General features: G+C 40.9%; 1 protein-coding gene across 2 annotated transcripts; it reads left to right on the top strand.

The window, feature by feature from the left end:
* Positions 1 to 688: 688 nt before the first annotated feature.
* On the top strand, positions 689 to 20,010 carry LOC149306881 (dolichyl-diphosphooligosaccharide--protein glycosyltransferase subunit STT3A). 2 transcript variants are annotated; one of them, XM_089537363.1, is made up of 19 exons: positions 689 to 774; positions 1,182 to 1,274; positions 3,468 to 3,587; positions 3,830 to 3,890; positions 4,866 to 4,987; positions 6,117 to 6,262; positions 6,885 to 6,975; positions 8,537 to 8,643; positions 9,536 to 9,700; positions 10,413 to 10,593; positions 11,579 to 11,734; positions 11,896 to 11,987; positions 12,767 to 12,922; positions 15,127 to 15,315; positions 17,201 to 17,317; positions 17,520 to 17,622; positions 18,007 to 18,195; positions 18,530 to 18,645; positions 19,749 to 20,010. In XM_089537363.1, the coding sequence occupies exons 3-19, from the start codon at positions 3,500 to 3,502 to the stop codon at positions 19,785 to 19,787; spliced, it is 2,118 nt and encodes a 705-aa protein (XP_089393489.1). In that variant the 5' UTR covers positions 689 to 774; positions 1,182 to 1,274; positions 3,468 to 3,499; the 3' UTR covers positions 19,788 to 20,010. The 2 variants fall into 2 exon arrangements, with proteins under 2 accessions (XP_089393489.1, XP_089393490.1); XM_089537364.1 differs by lacking the exon at positions 1,182 to 1,274 and having other exon boundaries at positions 717 to 774.
* The last annotated feature ends 1,669 nt before the right edge of the window (positions 20,011 to 21,679 follow it).

Raw genomic sequence — 21,679 nt, 5'->3', positions numbered from 1 at the left:
GCCTTCCAAGGAAGGAGACTCCATTACTCTCCAAGGGATCAAGGGTCTAAGGTTGATCTTCCCTTGACCGATGGATATTTTGGCTGGCGATGTTTCCCATTCGTTCTTAGCCATCCTGACTCTGGCCCAGTGAACGCTTCTACTGACACTTGAGACACTGAGAAGGCTGCAAACAGGGAAGTGTTCCTTCATAAACCAGTGGTCCCTCCCCAAACGGTGCCCTTTAAGAGATTGTGGGACTTCAACTCCCAGAAGCCTCAGCCATGTTGGCCAATAGTCTGGGGTTCTGGGAGCTGAAGTCCAAAGTCGTTGCCCCTTTCCCAGAGGGACCGTCTGCAGCAAAACCAGCCATTGGGCGACACGTGACGCCGCAAAGCCACGCCCCCATTCAGCCATTGGGCGCCGCGCCGTCCCACGTGACGCGCAAAGCCACGCCCCCTCTTACTGCAGCGTCTGCTCTCATTCCCCAGAGCGACACGTCACTGCTCGCTTTCTCAACCAAGCTTGACGCCTCCCTCGAGACAACCGCCCCGCGTGGTTCAACTTCCCACCAATCGAGGACGCGGAGGTGGGTCAATCGCTTGACAGGCACGACCCTCCTCCAGTAGCCTTTCGGAAACGGCTTTTTTTAAAAAAATTGACGGACGTAAAACTCCCCCAATAGTATTCCGAATAGCGGGACCGGAGTAGGCGGGCCGACGCAGCTTGAGGGAGTGGGTGCGCGTGGAGCGGATGGCTGAGGGAGCGGGGCGGAGAGCGACGTCGGAGGCCCAGGTAAGGCGGCGCGAGTGGCCCGTCCACGCTGCGGGAATAATCCGGTTTGGCACCGCTTTAACTCTTTCTGGCTCAAGGCTGTGGAATTCTGGGAGTTGGAGTTTGTTGCGGGGGCCTACAATTCCCCAATTCCCAAAGCAGTGGTTTTGGACTTCATCTCCCAGAAGCCTCAGCCACGTTGGCCAATAGCCTGGGATTCTGGGAGCTGGAGTCCAAAGCCCCCTGAAAAGAGCACGCTTTGGGGGACTCTGTTCCCTAGCAGTGAGCCATGGCAGTTAAAGCGGTGTCGATGCGGATTGTTTCTGCAGCGTGGCATCCCTGCTTCCTCCTCTGGGAGCCCCAAGTGCTGCTGAGAAGGAGTTTGTGCTGAAGGCTGTGTGATCTAAACCATCTCTTTCTTCTTTTAGGTTTCTATCCCCGCGGAGCTTTCTTCGGAGCAGGAGTGGGCAGCCGTGGCCCTCCAGACGCCGCTGGGTCGCAGCCCCTGCCTTTGCCCCTCGGTTTGTGGCCCTTCTTGGCTGTCCTCCGGCAGCATCTGCTTCAAAGGGCGAAAAAGGGCTTCCGAATGTGCTGCGCTTAGTCACTCGAAGCCTAAAGACATCGGTCCAAGACGCACGGCAGACGCAGCCCAGATTGAGAACGCTTCCACTGCCCTGGCTCAGTGCTAGGGAATTCTGGGAACTGAGATGTTTAGCCTTCTCCGTTGGAGAACTACAATTCCCAGGATTCCCTAGCCCTGAGCCATGGCAGTTACAGCGGTCCCAAGAGGGATGATTTCTGCAGTGTGTTTTGAACCTAAGATCCATGACCTACAGGACGCTGTTTCATTGCAGACAGTATAAGCAAGTCATGTTTCTCTTCTCAGAAGGACCTGCAGTGTGAAAATGGCTCCATATGCTAGATGTTGGTGTCACTATTTTCCTGAGGGGAGTCGGAAGGAAAGATAATTTAGTGGCTACCTTGCAAGAAAACACTTACTGCATATATACTCAACTATATATATGTCGAGGGCAAATTTGGGGGCCAAAATGATGGATTTTGCTATGACCCGTGGATAAGTCAAGGGTATATAGCAAAGGATCTAAAGGATGAAGCAAAGCAAAACAGTGTCAAAGAGCTTACAAAACTCCTGCAGACATAACACTTTGCGCTTACTCTTAAGGCTGGATGGATGGGAGAGTAGAGGGAGTCTGTACTTCACATATTATACTCTTGCTTTCCACCAGGAGATGGTTCCTTCTTTTAAACATGAGTTAAGAAACAGTTCTTACATTGACCCATGCATAAGTCAAGTCAGTCTTTTGGGGGTCAATTCCTAGACCTACATTTCTAGACTTATACAGGAATGTATACAGTAAGCTATGGCTGGGGATGTGGGAGCAGCTGGGTGAACAGTGACTGAGATGCTTCTCATTCATGCTCAGCAGCAAAGGCCAGTGTGGGCAAGAGGCCTCTTGGTTGCTCCTCAGCCTTTGTCGCTGCTTCAAAGGTAACTAGGTGCAAAAGGAGAAGCTTCTCCCCAGCGAGGAAGGACTCTCAATCCTCCTTTGTTGGGACAGGGAGTGGTGCAGCCAATGTCTTTGTAGGGGTTTTATAGAGGGCACATGCTCTGGACTGGAGACTGGCATGGGCAGGGAAAGGGAGAGATGTTGGCTACAGGAACCGCTCCAAGACAGACTCTTTCCAAGCATCGACTCTGTTTTGCCTGGAGAAGAGAAGGTTTAAAGGTCAACATGATAGCCACGTTTAAATGTTTCTAAGAGCTGTCATATTGAGCATAGAGCAAGCTTGCTTTCTTCTGCTCCAGAGAATAGAACATGGGGCAATGGACTCAAGCTACAAGAAAAAAAGATTCACCTCAACATTAGGAAGAAAGTCTTTAAGTGGAGCAGCATAGCTGGAAGCTGGACTAGATGGCCCTTGTGGTCTCTTCCAACTTGATGATTTGTCGATCAAGAGCTTGATTGACGGGATGAATCCTCTCTTATCAGCAAAGACATATCCTGTGTGGAAATAGCTGTTGTTACGTAATGGATATGGTTTTGAATCAAAGCTGGAAGAGACCGCTAGGGCCATCTAGTCCAACTTCCTGCCATGCAGGAATACATAAAGCACTCCCAACAGATGGCAATCCAGCCTCCGCTTAAAAATCTTCAGATGCCACTACTCTCCAAGGCAGCATGCTCCACTGTCAAGAAGTTCTTCCTAATGTTGAGGTGGGATCTTTTTTCTTGCAACTTGAGTCCATTGCTTTTGGGGTTTGGTTCCATGACCCTCCCTGGATACAAATATCTGTGGATGCTCAAATTTCATTGAGTACAGTGGCATAGTAAAATGGTGTCACTTATATAAAATGGCAAAATCAACGTTTGCTTTTGGGAATGTATATATATTTAAAATATTTTTCAAACTGTGGATGCTTGAATCTGTGGATAAAAAAAGTCTGTGGATAAGGTGGGCTGACTGTATTAGATTTCTAGAACCTTATATGGGTAGATATAAGGGGAAGTGTCATTTGAATGGCTGCCTAAAGTAGTGACATTTAGACTGGTCCTGAGCTTTTTGTGGCTTAGGTAATTATCAATTTTTGCTTGCAGTGATTTCTTGCAGTGTAATTGTAAAGACTGTGAAGATTTGGTTGCACAAGTACTGATTTTTAAAACTGCGTTTCTCCTTTTTTGTTTTCCTTCCAGGTGTTTAAGTACTGTTTGCTGAATTTACCAAAATGACCAAATTAGGCTTCCTCCGCTTGTCCTATGAAAAGCAGGACACCCTCCTTAAGCTCCTCATTCTTTCAATGGCAGCTGTGCTATGTAAGTTTAATGTCCTAGTTGTGGAGGGTTATGTATGGGTATAACTATTACCTGTAGTTCTTTTGGTTCATCTTAGATCTTGGCTCTTAGATTTTATCCCTCTACACTGAAGACTTATACAACCCTTGTATGATGACTATAACATTTTCCAGCATACTAAATTTATTTGCAGTGAGGAAAAAAACATTGGAGTCATATAATTCATGCAAGTATGTAAATATGCCTTCCTTTTTCTCTTGCAGCTTTCTCTACAAGACTCTTTTCAGTACTGAGATTTGAGAGTGTTATTCATGAATTTGATCCGTAAGTATCCCTCTTGCTTCTTTTAGCCTGATTTGATTTGAGATATCATCTATTGATGCTCTCAGGCACAGATTTTATTTTATTTAGTTTTTGCATTTATGACCCAACTTTCTACCCAAAGGGGATCCAAGGTGGCTTACAATAATTTTAAAAAGATTAAACTAAAACATTAATTTACAAAAAAAGGCAAATAAATGCCTCAAAAGATTTGATACATAAATATCCCTGAAATATTTTGTGGGGAGCTCAAGGGGGCTTTAGGGGCTACACTTAGGTATCTCATGGCCTGCACTTTGCTCACTCCTTCCTTGCAGCATGTTAAAAGATGACAAAAGAAATTATTTTCTTCTACATATATCATTGAAAACCTTCCTAGATAAATGTTTATGGGGTAATTGTCAATGGATTTGACTAGTCAGATCTATCTGAATACATTAGAGAATGTATTTTTAAATTGAAATATGATAGAAATAGTGTTTTCCAAAGTATTATAGTTTATTTCTATAGCACTGTAAATGTATTGGAGTACATCTAAAGCTGTGAGACCCGGTGGAATCACATTTTTCAAAATTAATGGTCTGCGGGAAAATGCTGAAGGGATATGTGAGGAGCTTTAGGTGTAATGTCCATTATGATATAGGGAGCATGTATAATACAATGTAGTATGTACTAGTTTGCTAAATAGTGCATAATAACTCATTGGAAATGGACAACACATCTTCTCTGCTTGTTCACAGAAAAGAGTGGATATTTAGGCAAATATTTGTTTATGATTTGGAGTGTTTGCAAAAGGATCAAATATGGATGCCATTTCCTGATCCGAAAAATTGTTTGGCAGCCAAGTTGGCGCTAATGTGTGCATTAATTTGGCAGTACTTTCACACAAGCACTTTAACAGAAGTCACAGACTGTAATATGAAGAGCTGCAAATAGTAGAGTTGAACTAAATAAGTTGTGTTTCTGTTGATATCAAAGGTATTTTAACTACCGCACAACTCGCTTCCTGGCAGAAGAGGGCTTCTACAAGTTTCACAACTGGTTTGATGATAGAGCATGGTATCCGTTGGGGAGGATCATTGGTGGAACTATTTATCCAGGTGAAATTACGCTGGCTCTTGAATGTGGAGGCACAGTATGTTGTAACACTATAAAATATGTTATATGGATGGAAGCTCCTGGATGATGGTCAGAGTGATTGAAGAATTTTTACTGTGTGGCTTCAGGTTTGATTCCCTGGTGACACAGTGGTTAAATAAATTAATAAATGCTGGTACTGCAGTCACAACACTATGAGTTTGAACCCACAGGGCTCCAGGTTGACTCAGCCTTCCATCATTTCATAGCAGTAAAATGAATACCCAGCTTGTTGGGAGCAATTGCTAACATACTGTAAACAGCTTATAGTGTGCTTAGTTCACTATTAAGTGGTATAGAAATATAAAATGCTATTGATATTTATTGAGACCCTACCATAGGGTTTTCTTGGTAAGATTTATTCAACATAGGTTTGCCATTGCTTTCCTGTAAGATCGAGAGCATGTGACTTGCCTAAGGTAACCCACTGTGTTTTCATGGTAAGGTTTTGAACTCTGTTCTCCCAGAGTTCTAGTCCAACAGTCAAAGCATATGCCATGCTGGCTGTTGGACTGAGGAGTGCTGATCTTTGTTATAAGTCATATTGCAGCCAATCAGAATGGCCATAGTCTTGCATTAAGTTCATTTACATTTTAAAAATCTATCAATATCTGAGAGCTGTAATTGAAGATGAACACTATCCCCTATCCCAGGTGGGTGAGGTTTAGCTGATGTCTGTCAAGTCAGTGGCATCACTGGGCAGATGTGCACCATACCAGGTGACACCCCAGAGGAGGGGTGATGGTGGGGTCCTTCACCTGTTGCGGTGAACATCCCTGGCCTGGCTCTGTCTCCAAAGAGGGAGCTGAGGTGACGGCAAGGGTGGCAGCGGGGTGAGAGCGCAGCTTCTACTGGCCCCACTTTGTCCCCAAGGAGGGAGGCAAAACAGCGGTGAGGGTGGCAGGTGAGCAAGGCAGCAGGAGGACAGGGTTGGAAAGCCTGCCTCAGCAGCCCCCCTCCCCCCAAATACTGCATGTCACCAAGCCTGGTTGTGCCACTGTGTCCTGTCCCACATCTGTTTAATTCTGTTGTTTTGCTTCTGGAAAATTAGTGACTTCTCAGGAATAGCAGCTCTGTTTCCCTTTATCTCAGGTTTAATGATCACATCAGCAGCGATCTATCATGTTCTACACTTCTTCCACATTACAATTGACATCAGAAATGTGTGTGTATTCCTGGCTCCCCTTTTCTCCTCCTTCACTACTATAGTAACATACCATCTCACCAAAGAGCTCAAGGTAAAAAGGAGAACAAATTTGTGCTTCACTGCAAAAAGGTTTGGACTGGTGGTGTTAATTTCTAGTCCTTGCTGTTTATTTAATCTGATGATCAGTTCTTAAACAATTTAGGAGGCAGTTAATTTTGTATATGTGGCTGTTGGGATTAATGATAAATCAGTAATGTTTCACAAAAGTTTTATCTTTTGCCACAAGAAAATCCACATTCAATTTTTGCCATTCTCTGGATGTTAAATGAATAAAGGAAAGAGCAACTGTCTGTTAGTTTGTGATGGGATAATGTCTCTTTAGTACTTTAACTACTAAGACAAGGCACATTTGGGTGGTTCAGTTAGAAAGATCATGCCCTTTCATTTTGTTGTTTGTTTGAAATTAGAAAAACAGACATGTCTTGTATCTCGGCCTTTTTGTTACTGGAAGAGGTTTTATACTTTTTGTATAAACACTCCCCCCCAGTACATGCAAACCCTTGCCACATAATACATAAAACTGAGATTAGTTGGATTATCTTACCATCGTGTCTTAAATGTGATAATATTCACATCTATGTAATGTTTATTTTTTCCTATAGATATTGGTAACAATTTGATCATTAACGTATGTCTTCTTTTTTTCTGGACAGGATGCAGGGGCAGGTCTCCTGGCAGCTGCAATGATTGCTGTGGTGCCAGGGTACATCTCTCGTTCTGTTGCTGGCTCCTATGACAATGAAGGTAAGATCATTGTTTAATGTGCCTTGCATTTTGCCAACTAGGAATTGCATGATGGTTTTTCTTCATATGGACACTGGAGTTAAAGAAGCATTAATATTTTGCGATAGTGGAGGGAAATAGGCTTGGTTGCTCTTCCCCACACATACAGGAAGGATTTTTTTACCATTATGGTTTGCCTGGAGTGCCATCTAGGTCTGGTAGAGGAACCTTCACTATACTTGTCTCAGTTCTGACTTTTTGCATACCTACTTATAGCTGGTCACTCTTCTGCTTATCCATTGATCTCTGTCCTTTTTTATTTCATCTTTCTACTGAATCTCTTCATCCACCATAGTAGGAAATCACAGTCAAAGCATCCCTGACAGATGGCCATCCAGCCTCTGTTTAAAGAGTCTCATTCTTTGGCGGTCTTTAAACAGAGGCTGGATGGCCATCTCTTAGGGGTGTTTTGTGATTTCTTGCATGGCAGGAGGTTGGACTGGATGGCCCTTATGGTCTCTTCCAACTCTATGATTCTATGATCCTTTTATTGTCCTTTTTTAAATTCAGATAGGCTTTTAAAACAAAGATTTTAAAAAACATGCTAGGAGATGCTGTACTGTTTTAATGGTGCTTTTAAGAGCTTTTTTTAAAAAATTACTCTTTTAATATGTGATGTGTTTTAGTATTGTAATAGTTTAATTCCTTTTTTAATGTTTTCTATGTTTTTATTTGTATCATTCAAGAGCAGCCATAATGGTTGTACAGGGCAGAGGGAGATATGGAAAGGGAATCAATATTACAAACAAATGGGAACACACAACATCTTTCCTGGAACAGCTCCACTGGTTGCCAGTCTGTTTCTGGGCATGATCAAAGTGCTAGTTATGACTTTTAAAGCCCCTCATGGTTCAGATTCAGGTTATTTGAAGGGCCATATCTCCCTTCTGAATCAGTCTGCGTACTGAGATCTGCTGGAGAGGCCTTTCTCTCTGTCCCTCCATCCTCACAGGTAGATATGGTAAAAACACAGAAGAGGCCTTTTCAGTGGTTACCCCCAGGCTCTAAAACCCTTTCCAGAGAAGTTAGACTGGGACTCTCCCTACTTTCATTTCACTGACAAGCAAAGACGTTTCTATTCCCACATGTATTTCATGTGTAATGATATAAGATCCGTTTTCCACAATGCTTTGGATATTGTTAATCACTGTTGGTCTGTGTCTGTGTTTTAATATATGCTTTAACCTTGTTTTAATTTTTTAAAATTCTTTTTGACTTCTGTATTTTGTAGATTTGTTGCAATACTTTTTAATTATTGAATCCCAGTCTGAGGGAAAGGCAGGCAATATATATAAATATAATAACTATAATTATAATTTTAAATTGTGACCTGCTTTGAGTTCCCAATTTTGAGGGGACCTATGGTAAAATGATATATTATAGTAGCTAGAAAGAAACAAGTGAAATTGTCAGAAGGACTTGGACATATTATGTTTTGCTTACCTATGTTAAAAACCTAGAGCATTGTAATTTATCTGTTCCAAAATATACTAAGTTTGACTCATGTAACTATTTTTTCCAGGTATTGCCATATTCTGTATGCTTCTGACTTACTACATGTGGATCAAAGCAGTGAAAACAGGCTCCATCTATTGGGCAGCCATGTGTGCACTTGCCTATTTCTACATGGTAAATAATAATTTTGGCTAGTGCCTTGAATTTCTTTATCATTTGTCAGAAGTATTAAACAGCTGATTGCCATGTCACATTAAATTTAGGCTGTAAACATCTATCAAGTCTCAATGTTTTGTACTCTTCTTACTACTGTAATGTAGCTTCACTATCACTTCTTAATCGTTTTGTAAAGGATTTTGTAAATGGTACTGTTTCAGAAATATTGTTCATAGGTTTTTGGATATAAGGATGAATTGGTGCCATGACATTCATGAACCAGGAAATCCTCATTCAGTCACAAGCAAATAAGATGGACTGAGTATCAGTATTGGTCTTTTAGTCTTAGGCCCAGAACACATGGGCCAAATAAATTGGCCTCCGGCCACTTTGGGGGTGTAGTGTTTAAATGGCGCACACTCCCACAGTGGACAGAAGGCACTCCAAGCCTTTGCTAAGGTGGCAAAAGCCAGACTTTTTAGGAGTGGATTAAATCTGCCTCTGCCAGTGGCCCGTTTGGGACCGCAGTGGCAGCCTACTTCAAGAGTAGGTTGTGCAGTTGCTGTGGTCCCAGCCCTATTGCAGTCAGAGTGGTCTCTGGCTGCTAATTCCAGGCCATCTGTTCTGGACCTTAGTTCTGTGATATTAGGTAGAGTTACTAGATATTTACCATTGGTTCAGAATGCTTTTGAGTAGTCTCTTCTATTATAAGTAGTGCAAGGTTGTATTTTAAGATGGTGGAACTTCAGTGTGATAGGGACTTCTCTGGACGTCTCAGAAGCAAAACTAGTTTGCATCATGGGATCAGCAAGCTCTTTGTGTTGGTTGCTGCCAGCATTCCCATAAATGAGATCTGGGTCTTTGTTATGTTTTGAAAAGTAAATATTTTATCTCTTTTATCATCATTCAGGTTTCTTCATGGGGAGGTTATGTGTTTTTGATTAACCTCATTCCCCTTCATGTCTTGGTGCTGATGCTCACTGGACGATTCTCCCACCGGATATATGTGGCTTATTGCACTGTCTATTGTTTAGGAACCATCTTATCAATGCAGATCTCTTTTGTTGGCTTCCAGGTGAGAAATCTGAGGTTCTGGCAGAGATTAGGGAAGGAAAGGAGGAACCAGTGGTTTTGATTTTGAGCAAATCACTTTGCTAGAAAGAAACTGTGAAAGGAAAAAAAAAAATAAGCACAGCCTTCAACTAACATTTCTCATTTAGCAGAAAAATATTATTTTATTCTAACATTCTAATAAAATGATTTTCATTTGCTAAAACAACCATATTATCTTATTATTATACTAGCCACAGAACAACATGGCCTTTCTGGGCTTTTTCAGATCCTTAGGGTTTATCTAAACCATGCAGTCCAAAATGCAGTAACAAATGGAAGAGGGGCCAGTAGATGGAACTTTGTGTTTATCAAATCTTTGTACAGGTACTTAGGGTTGAAACAGACTGCAGAAATAATCCAGTTTGAAACTTTTAACAGCCTTGGTTCAATGCTAGGGAATTATGGGAACTGTAGTTTTGTAAGACATTTAGCCTTCTCTGTTAGAGAGCTCTGGTGCCACAACAAACTACAGTTTGTTCCCTAGACCTGAGCCAGGGCAGTTAAAGCGGTTCCAAGCTCTATTATTTCTGCAGTTTGTTTCAGCTCTGCTGTCACCTGCTACTGATAATTCTTTATGGCCAAAGATTGGTTTATGTGAGACTCTTGGCCAGAGGGGAAAATGTTCAATTGTTATGAAATGCAAATTAATTATACTTACCTATTCTTTTCTGCAGCCTGTCTTGTCATCTGAACACATGGCTGCCTTGGGTGTATTTGGCCTATGTCAGATTCATGCCTTTGTAGATTATCTGCGCAGCAAACTGAACCCTCAGCAGTTTGAGATTCTCTTCAGGAGTGTGATTTCTCTAGTTGGATTTGTCCTTTTATCAATAGGAGCTGTCCTTATGCTGACAGGTATTGTGATGCTGATGCCACTAAGATGTACACTGGTTGATTTCTTTTTATTGTTTGATAGGGATATTTTGATATGATGGACTAGGAATAAACTTTCTCTTGATGGGAAAAGTTTCCTTGCTTTTGTTAAGAATCATTCATGGGATGGCACAGAGGAACAGTCTGTTACAATTGGGTTATTTCCCCATGCCAACTGGATCTGCAGGAACCCGCATTCTTTTAATTTACAACGCGGGCTCTTGCAGATCCAGTTGGCCCAATTGTAACAGATTGTTCCTCCACTAAGAAAAGCAAATTTGTGGATGATGACATTCAAAGTCATCTTCCTGGTGGCAATAACACCAGCAAGGAGAGTGTCAGATGGCTGTGTTCTCTGTTAATCCAGACTTCAGTAGGTTCAAGTACTCACTATGGAACCAACTTTTTTTCCAAAGTGCATGTTCCAAGAGTGGTTCAGAGGTTATTTATCTGCAAATTTCTGTCCAAATCCATTCTTCCTGGAGGATCAAAGATGGCATGGAAGGAGAGCAGTTAAGATTTATTTAAGAAGAACAAAACAGTTTAGGCACACAGAATCTTTATTTGTGTCCTGCAGTCCAAGGACTTTAGGCCAGAGAGCACTAAAAACAGAAATTAGTAGATGTTACAGGCTTACATTTTCCTATGCTATTACTAGGAGAAGAAACCATGGTCTAGAAATGTGTATCCTTACTCCACAAAATCAGCTTCTCCCGCACAGCTCTATGGTCAATGTCTGACAGAGTTGCACTGGAGGACCTAGAGATTCCTAGAGAGAACATATTAATCAAACCCGCAAATAATCAAATCCTCATAACTCAAAACCTCAGATGTGGAATGCCAGCTGTAATTAATTATGTAGATTGTAAATGCGACATTATGAAAATTTGGTAAGATACCCCCAAATATTTCGATTCTGCCTGTAATATCTCTTTATGAGTTTGGATTTCTTTTATCTCCCTGACAGGAAAAATTTCCCCATGGACTGGCCGCTTCTACTCACTCCTTGATCCTTCCTATGCAAAGAATAATATACCCATCATTGCTTCAGTCTCTGAGCACCAGCCTACTACATGGTCATCTTATTATTTTGATCTTCAGCTTCTTGTTTTCATGTTCCCAGGTTTGTGTATCATACTGAGTACAGTACCATAGCTGAATTTTCCTTTCCAGTAGCAGAAGCTTTATTTATAAACTTCAGGGGAAGAATGGGCTTTTTACAAAAAGACCTTCCTCTTAACCAGACAAACTGTAGCAGCTCACTCATCTCTCCTTCTCTTACAGTTGGTCTGTATTACTGTTTCAGTAATCTGTCTGATGCCCGCATTTTTATCATCATGTATGGTGTGACCAGCATGTACTTCTCTGCTGTGATGGTGAGTAATAAAGTGTTGGCTTAATATGAGATTGACTAGTTGTACAGAGTATAAAGTAAAACACAGGCATTATTGTGTTTTACCCCGTCAGATAAAAGAACATTACTTCAGAAGGACTGATACTGTTTTCTTGTGGTGGAGATCAGTAATCTACTCACACTATATATTCTGACTACTTTCTCAATTTCAGACATCATTGAATGAGAAGTATATTTAGTGCTTCATACTGAGTAAAGGAAAAATTAAGCCAGATGCATTTTCTTTAAATTGTTACCCATTTACTCAGTCTATTAAGGATAAAAACAGAGAGACTAGCATTCTAGATAAATACAGGGTAGAATGGCAAAAGTAAGTGCAGTTTGAAGGAGGTGGGCCAATTTGGATAATTTGAACCGTTCTATCTTATTACAGATTCTACTACTATAATTTTGTATTTTACATGCTAGTGGGAAGCCTGGACAAGATTTACACCATTCTTTTCTTTCACTTTTTGTTGTTATAGAATTAATTGCTGGGGGGAGGGGATATTGCTAAGTTTGCTTGATATAATGCTTTACAATTTAATAAAGTATTAAACAATTTTTAAAAAGTATATTTAATGCTGAGTGACATGGAGACTGCTGTTTGTGACTTTTCCCCCATAGACTGATTTTTACCTCCAGTTGTTATTTCTGTACACAGTGACCAAATTCTTAAAGTATTGCTATCTTACAGAAAACTTGCAGGGGTAGCTGTGTTGGGCATTTAGTAAATTCAAACAAAAATCCACTATCTTACAGGTTCGTCTCATGCTGGTACTGGCCCCTGTTATGTGTATTCTGTCTGGTATTGGAGTGTCTCAAGTGTTATCAACTTATATGAAAAATTTAGATATCAGCCGACCAGACAAGAAGTCAAAAAAGCAACAGGACTCTACTTACCCCATCAAAAATGAAGTGAGTCTCAGTGTGAGGTCAGTTGTGGTTATTAAATTATGAGTGTGGGGCTTAAATTTAGAGAAATGATTCGTTCCTATAGAACAGTGGTCCCCAAACGTGTTTGGGCTACCACCCCCTTTCCCTTAGGTGACAACTCTACCCCACCCTCCAACGTGTATTGATGTTAGGTCTACTGTACATTAAAATCAACCAGTCTTGGTTGCTGCTTCCTTTGCCACTTGATGACCATGGGAGCAACAGCCAAGTAACCTATACCGGCCTTGTGGCGGAGGTATCACTAGGTGATATGGATGGTATGGGTCACACTGAGTGACACCATAAGTGGGTGACACTATGACCACCACCCTAGCAATGCTACTATTGCTCCCTAAATGTCCTTTGGAAGATATGGGTGTAGTGTTAACATACCTTGTAAGACAAGCTCAGCAAAAGAGAGGTGCCCAGATAGTGGGGGCAAATGAGGCCTCTTCTTTCTTTGCCCACTTAGAGTCAAACATCTTCTGAGAGAAGGGGAGAAGACATGGCAAGACTTTCTGGGTTCCTTTGACCTCCTGGTGTGGCCTGATCTCATCTATGAAAGAGAGAGAAGTGGGCAGGAGAATCAGGAACTGAGTGAATGTGAGGAAGGCTGCTGTCTGCCATTGACACCAGAGCCCCCAGCTTTGGAAGGGGGTGCAGGAGGAATTTAGGGATTCTTCCTCCTTTTAACTCCCAAAGCAGAAGGCTATTGGTTAGTTCTGTGTCCTGCTTTGGTAGCTGGATCCTGCTGTCTCTCATTGACACACCAGCCTTCTACTTTGGGAATTAGGTGGAGGAGGAATCCCTGGATTTTTCCTGCATCCCACTGGCAAAGCTGGAGACTGCTGTCTCCCATTTCTATCAACAGCCTTTTGCTTTGGAAGTTAGGAGGAAGAATCCAGGGATTCCTCCTGCACCCCACAAAAGAAGCTGGAGTCTCTTGTGTGAATGGGAGACAAAAGCTCCAGCTTCAAGAGTTAGTATGATGAAGAAGTATTTTAGAAGTTATTTGTGTCACACCTATTGCCATTACATTCAGTGACAGATGGAATTATGAAGGTGCAACATTCGTACAAAGAACATTACTGATAATTCTGTATTGTCTAGTAGAGGAGGAGGTCAATAGGGATGACACCATGAGTTATTGCACCAGCTGACACCAATCCTAGTGACACCACTGCCTTCCAGCAAAGGCCAGTGTGGGTAAGGCTGCTCAGTTGCTGGTCCCAAAGTGACCAGGTGCAAAGGGAGAAACTTCTCCCTGGTGAGGAAAGACACTCAATCCTTCTTTCTCGGAGGGGATAGTGTATGTGTAGGGGATTTACAGAGGCTCTGCAGACTGGCAAGGATGGGGAAAGGGAGAGATTTTAACTACTGGAGCCGATCTATGGCAAAGGACTCTTTCCAAGAATTGACCCCAGGTACTCCTCCCACTCCTTCCCCAGATACATGCCTTCCCCACACAGCTTCAAGTGTTCACAACCCCATCCACAAATGTTGTTTTTACTGTTGCCTCTTCTCTCTGCCTGTCTGATGAAGAAAAACAGAAATAGCAGTGCAACTCTGACCTACCAGGGTCCCAAATTTGAAAGCTTTTTGCTGCCACTTCTTCCCTACTGCCGCTACTATTAATTTCCCAGCCACTCACCACTCCTTGCTGCCCCGTTTCCCTCACTGCCACCCTGGATCTTTCAACTGCCACCGGGGGGGGGGGGGGGGGCATGCCACCCACTTTGGGAATCACTCTCTAGTAAAGAAAGGTGGGAATTACAATAAAACAATCCCTGAACCAGTAGTTCCCAACCTTAGGTCCCCAGATATTGCTGCACTTCAACTCCTAGAGTGTTATTTCAACATCAGCTAGGGATCTAAATTGTTACAAATTGGATAACTACTGAATTACAGTCCTCCCTCCGTTCGCACAGTTTTGGAACCCGCGTCCCTCACTTATGTGCAAGGGACAAACGGAAGGAAAAATAATGGTGTGTGTGCCCAAGGTGCACGCATACATGCTTGAATATAGGTGAAACCCCATTTTTGTGAGGGGGTCTGGAACGGATCCCCCATGAAAAAGAAGGGGTGACTGTAATGCTAAATACTTAACCTTTAACAAGATGGAGATTTTTAGCAAAAGCAATAACTTCTATGCTAGCTTGCTTTCATGGTTATTGTTGCTTTCCTAGGTTGCCAGTGGCATGATCCTAGTCATGGCTTTTTTCTTGATCACCTACACTTTCCATTCAACTTGGGTAACCAGTGAAGCCTATTCTTCCCCCTCCATAGTGCTGTCTGCTCGTGGTGGAGATGGCAGTAGAATCATATTTGATGACTTCAGAGAGGCTTACTACTGGCTTCGTCACAATACACCAGAGGTAAATCTCTGCATAGTTGGTTACTATCACTGTACAGTGACTGAGTAGACACATATTTTACAATAGCTTTTTTGCCTTTATCATGTTCTTAATATGAAACCTAGATGTTGGCCATTATTTATATTCCTTTTCCTAAATCAGTTGGGTTTTTTTAGGTAGCTGAAAAAAAAATGACTCTACTGAAGTCAACAGTATTTAAATTAACAATTCTGTTAACATATTGTGTAGTAGCAGCAGATATAAGCAATAAAATAATTAAAGAAGGAGCCTGGTAAATGATAAGGGGAGGGTGGGGTCCCAGAAACACTGTGTTGCAACCCAAAAAGCCCTGTTTCTCATTGCCACCAATATAATTTCAGAAGACAAGAGCATTATGTTTAGAGCCTCTGAAGAAGGTCTTGATATCCAGGCATGTTCACTTAAATTTTATATTTAAGGTATCTGCATATATTAGCTTTCTGATTTTTCAAAAAATATGAGATGCTAAATTTTCCATTATTTCCTACAGTATTTACTCATCTATAAGTCTAAAAATTTATGCTCCAAAATTGACCCCAAAATCCCACATCGACATGGGTCACAATGGAAATGTGATGGCAGCTCCTTCAGACTTCCCCATGCTGTGCTATGTGCCATGAGGAGTTTATTTCTCTCTGAAGCCAAGCAGAAAGAGTCCTGGATGATTGATGGATATTGTTGTTTAAGAGCCCATCTCCCGCCCCTGTGTTTGGCTGAAACGAAAGCTGAAATGATGAAGCAAAAAGCATCAGTGAGAGTCTCTCTTGCCATATGCACACATAGACTCACTGAAGGAGCTTTCAAGTTTTACCCTTGACCTATCCACAGGTCATGGCAAAATCCATAATTTTGGCCCCAAAACCTGACCTCAACTTATTCATGAAGTTGACTTATAGTTGAATATATATATGGTAATTAATATGCATTCATTTGTGGATCAGTGCCCTTTTTGTGATGTTGGCTAATATTTGTAGCTCTGTCAGCTGTCAGGATATATGCTGTCTCTAAGTATCATGGTTTGGAGGAACAAAAACACTTGATGTCAGCAACACCTCCATAACGATTTTCTAATTAATGAGATGAAACTTACATATCCATGCAGATGTGAGGAGTAAAAGCAAACTAATTCTTCCCCACATCTATTATTTACAGACAATAATATAATAATTAGAAATTGTCTAACATTAAAAAAAAACTGTACAGAAATTAAACATTAAATTAGCTTCTTGCCCACTGGCTCACAAATCTGATAAAAATGGTACAAAAATAAAAAGAGGTGTGTCCAGTGATGTTGGGAAATTGAAACAAGGATATTCCAGTAGTTGAAACCAGGGTGATCTTTCTAGTAAGGAGGAAGCAAGTTCTCCACAGCTGTGAGGCCAAGGTAGTCCTCCCCTTGCCATGATGTTCGTGTGAGGCAAGAGGTGCTTCTTGATGCCTTGGTTTGATGGCAGAAGCTACAGTGTGATTCCTTTCAGTTGCACAATGCCTGTCTTCTTGGGGAGTCTTTTAAATTCTTCAAAAACATGTCTTTTTGAAACTATTAGTTTATGCAATATCAAGTATCATGTGGAGATTCTCTGGCCCTAGGCAGAATAGTGTGATAAATGTTCATAGCTAACATAATTTATCTGCATGTGTATTAGACCTGTTACATTTTCATTATACTTAATCAAAACCTTGCTTCATTCCTAAAAAAGGTTCACATCATCACTAAAGAGACAAGTTTAGGATGCCTATCCCGAAAAAAACTATAACATTCAGATTTTCCTTTTACCATCACAATTTAATTCAAGTGCATTCAGTGCCTTTTCGGTGTGTTAGTTTTGAAAAAATATATTGATTGCCTTTTCTTATTTAAACCCAGGATGCAAAAGTTATGTCCTGGTGGGATTATGGGTATCAGATAACAGCCATGGCAAATCGAACAATTCTAGTGGATAACAACACATGGAATAATACCCACATCTCCAGAGTTGGTCAGGTAGGTAAATTCTCATTTTCTTGGTCCCATTTGTAGTGAACCATGAAATCATGTTGAGTTCTCGGAAATTCACTTTTTATGCCTTGCATAAATGGATCATGATGTTGACTGAAGGGATTTTGATCTTTAAATTTCTTAATGATAATTAATCAAAAGAGTGATAAATGTGCAGAGAATTTATAAGTTACTATTTAATTTTCAGGCCATGGCATCTACAGAAGAACGGGCTTATGAGATTATGAGGGAGCTGGATGTCAGTTATGTATTGGTAATTTTTGGAGGCCTCACTGGATACTCCTCAGATGGTAAACTCAAACTTCTATTATGCAGATTCTACATTCCTCAATAGAACTTGCATTGTTTAATGTTACATCCTTACTTCATTGTCATGCTTATATTCTCCACTGATCTGTGATAAGGCAAAGAGCAAATTTGCATGCCCTGCAGTCAATAGATCCCAGTAATGCCCTAGATAACCCCTGTTAATCAAGAGTGATATATGACACTTTTATTTGTATCATGGGATTAGTCTGACAAAAGTGTTCTTCTTTTAAGAACTTTGATGTACAATACTAATGTATTAAAACATTTTAATTAATTAATAATAAACTAATAAAATGTATTCACTGTATTCTAATCTGTTTGATTTGTAAGGAGATTATTTAATCCTTTTGCTTCTTGTTCCTTAGATATTAACAAATTTTTATGGATGGTACGAATTGGAGGGAGTACAGATACTGGCAAGCACATAAAGGAGCATGATTACTACACACCGACCGGAGAGTTCCGTGTGGACAGGGAGGGCTCTCCTGTGCTACTTAACTGCCTTATGTACAAGATGTGCTACTACCGCTTTGGACAAGTCTACACAGAAGCCAGTGAGTGGTTTTTATCTACATGTAATCCCTGGTTCTCCCAGTATCTGGTTTTCTGTCTAACACAGGATCAGAGTTTGTAGCCCAGTAGGACTGTGATGCTGGTGGTGAAACTTGCCATAAATTAAAAGACGTTTACTTTGCTTCTCCTCACTTCCTTTTGTGCATTATACTTCAGATGGTTTTGCTATATACTGAAGAGGTGGGCTAAAAAGCAGTATATGCTAGTTTACAGATTTTTATTACAACTCATCCCCCCCCCCCCCTGGGTTGACATAATAGTGAGAGGGCATCACAGAAACTTCTTTTAATCATTTTATTCTTTCCCTATATCTAGAGCGTCCTCCAGGTTATGACAGAGTACGGAATGCTGAGATTGGTAACAAAGACTTTGAGCTGGATGTATTGGAGGAAGCATACACCACAGAACATTGGCTAGTCCGAATATACAAAGTAAGCAAAAACTAGGTCCTGTCAGCTGCCTAAATGTGATGGGGAGAGGTAGCTACACCTGAAGCAAGTACAGATTGGCTGCCTTGTTGGGAAAAAAGACTACAACTTTGAGGCATGTTTATCCAATCTGCAGCATATTAGGCAGCAGGAGGATTTCTTGAACAACAGAGCAGACTCCTGGTTGAGAAACACAGGGGATGGCAGTGGAAAAGAGGTTAATTCCCATATGCAGGAGGTAGACAGTTGAAGGAACATGATGCATAGAAGCAGAAAGATCAAAGATCATCCTGTGAGTCTGGAGTGGCAGAATCAGTTGAAGTTCTCTCCTTTATCAGTGATGACAAGGGGCAGCAAGAAGAACAGCAGTGTTAGTCCTCAGAGAATGTGCATGAGACCTTGGAAGGTTCAGCACATCGAATGGCTTCTCCCAAATCTCAGAGGAGGGATGTGGTGGTGATAGGAGATTTCCTGCTGAGGGGTACAGAATCAGTAGCTTGTTGGCCTGACAAGATGTCTTGAAAGGTATGCTGTCTTTCTGGGACAAAAATTTGTGATGTAACGGAGAATCTGACAAGCCTTGTCAAGCTTACTGGCAATACCTCTTCCTTTTGGTTCATGTAGGATCCAATGACACTGCAAGGCATAGCCTTCAGAATATCATTAGGGATTATGAGGCTCTGGGTAGGAAGCTGAAGTACCTGGATGCACAGGTTGTCATTTTATCCCTCCTTGGAGGTCTTTAAACAGAGGCTAGATGGCCATCTGTTGGGGATGCTGTGATTGAGAGCTCCTGCATGGCTGAATAGGGTTGGGTTGGATGGCCCTTGTGGTCTCTTCCAACTCTATGATTCTGTGGGTCAAATGATACTGTGGTTTAAATATTATTCACTAGTAACATGTTTCCCTACAGTATTGGAAATTTTGGAGAAAAAGAACAAGCAGAGAGTGTTTATCTTGGTCCTAAATAAAAAGAATTATTGGTTAATTGCTGGCACAGCATTCATCTAGAAGGCCCAGATGGGTTTTTAAAAAATTAATTAGGGATCTTATCCCTACTGAAAATGAAATGCAAAAAACTAAGGTGGTTAATTTTCTCTTAACAGGTAAAGGATTTGGATAATCGTGGATTGTCAAGAACGTAACTTGCCTTCAGGTGTATCATAATAAGCACTGATCGAGCCTTTGCCTGTGAAGCAGATGATTTTTTTTATACTGTTTGTCAGTAAGGAATTGGGATACGTCCAGGAATTCCCGTCCTCATGCATTGGATATGTATTAGATGGAATGATTTTTATAAATGCAACCCAGCTACCAAATTCAAAATAGTAGCTTTATGGTAGATAATTAAAAAAGGGGATGGAAAAAGTGTGTGTATTTGTTTATTTCCCCCTGTCCCTTCATTGTGGTTAATAGTAACAGTGCTGAATAAGTAGATGTTTTTTAAGATTGACATGGGTTTGCGTCAGCAACTGAATCATTCTCCTGTCTATCTCTTATATCCATCCAAGCTGCCTTACTTTCCTACTTACTCTACCTATGTAAATGAGTTGAGAGCTTGTTTTGTTGTTTTATCTCCTTCTTTCTGGTTTATGGTGGCCCTAAGGCAAACCTGTCATGGGCTTTACTTGGTAAAATTTGTTCAGGGGGAGTTTGCCTTTTTCTGAGGTTGCGACAGTGTGACATGCGCAAGGTCACCCAGTGGCTGAGAGGAGCATCTCCATAGTTTTAGTCCAGCACTCAAACCACTACACCATGCTGTCTCTCTCTATTCGCTATATCAAGAAGGAAACTTCCCTCAGTTCACCGGAGGAAAGCAATTTCCCCTGTATTCTATGTGGTGTTTTCTTACCATTGATATCACAGGATGTTCTGTATTGAACATCAACAAATGATAATAAGTTTTGTTTTCTGCTGCTGCTAACTTGTGGGAAGGGGGCAGAGAGCATGAACATGTGTTGAGTATAATATGTTAGTTATGGAGCAAAGCTACTGCTCGAAAAATAAAAGCCAGTCTTACATATTACAAATAACCACAGACCTTAAATATACCTTCATCTGTATGATGGAGCGCTTCCTGTCTCCACTCGGAATGGAGTTCTCTGTACATTAAAATAAATGGACTTTTTACTCTTGCTCTGAACCCAAATTCTTGTGATTGTGACATAACATTCAATTTGGCCATGTTCTGCATCACAAAAAGAGTCGGTAAGAGGTCTGTGGTGAGAAATGGTTTGTACAGAAAGCAGTCTTACAATTCAAAGCTACATTTATGGGCAAATGTGCTTAGTTTTATATAGTAAGTTGTCTAATCGGTGGTGGTTTTCAATCGTTAGCCTTTCAGATACTTTTTACTTCCACTCCCAGCATCCTTGACTATTGGCCATGCTAGCTGTGGCTTTTGAGAGTTTTGAGTTGAAATCCAAAACACCTAAAGCACTGTATATTGAAAAACATTGGTTTAAATCTTCTGCATATGCAATTTGAAGCTTATTTTCTTTTCTGATTTTATCTTCTCCATTATTATACTAACATAGTTGGGAATGTATTGGTGACTGCACTTCAGTCTTTACTTAGAAAAAGTGCTAACATACATTGACATGTACTCCCAGGTAAGTGAGTACACGTTAAGTCTCTTATCCAAAATGCTTAGGACCACAAGTATTTTGGATGTGTATTATTATTATTATTATTATTATTATTATTATTATTATTATTATTATTATTATTTTGAATACCTATATTTGTATACATAAGCAGATTGGACATGGGACTCAAGTCTGAAGACAAAATACATTTATGATTCATATACCCCTTATGAACATAGCCTGAAGGTAATTTTGTACAATACCTTAAATAATTTTGTACAGGAAACAAAGTTTTGTGTACATTGAACCATCAGAAAACAAAGTGTCACTGTCTCAGCCACTCATGAAAAAAATGTTTTTGGAAATCTGAATAAGGGAGTTCAACCTGTACAAGATCATAACCTTATACTAATGGAAAATGATATGAATACATATGCATGTGCAGACAC

Source organism: Sceloporus occidentalis, unplaced genomic scaffold (genome assembly GCF_023333645.1).
Source record: "Sceloporus occidentalis isolate IW3139 unplaced genomic scaffold, rSceOcc1.0.p SCAF_9, whole genome shotgun sequence".
Taxonomy (NCBI): domain Eukaryota; kingdom Metazoa; phylum Chordata; class Lepidosauria; order Squamata; family Phrynosomatidae; genus Sceloporus; species Sceloporus occidentalis.
This window is presented reverse-complemented; position numbering and strand designations above follow the sequence as displayed.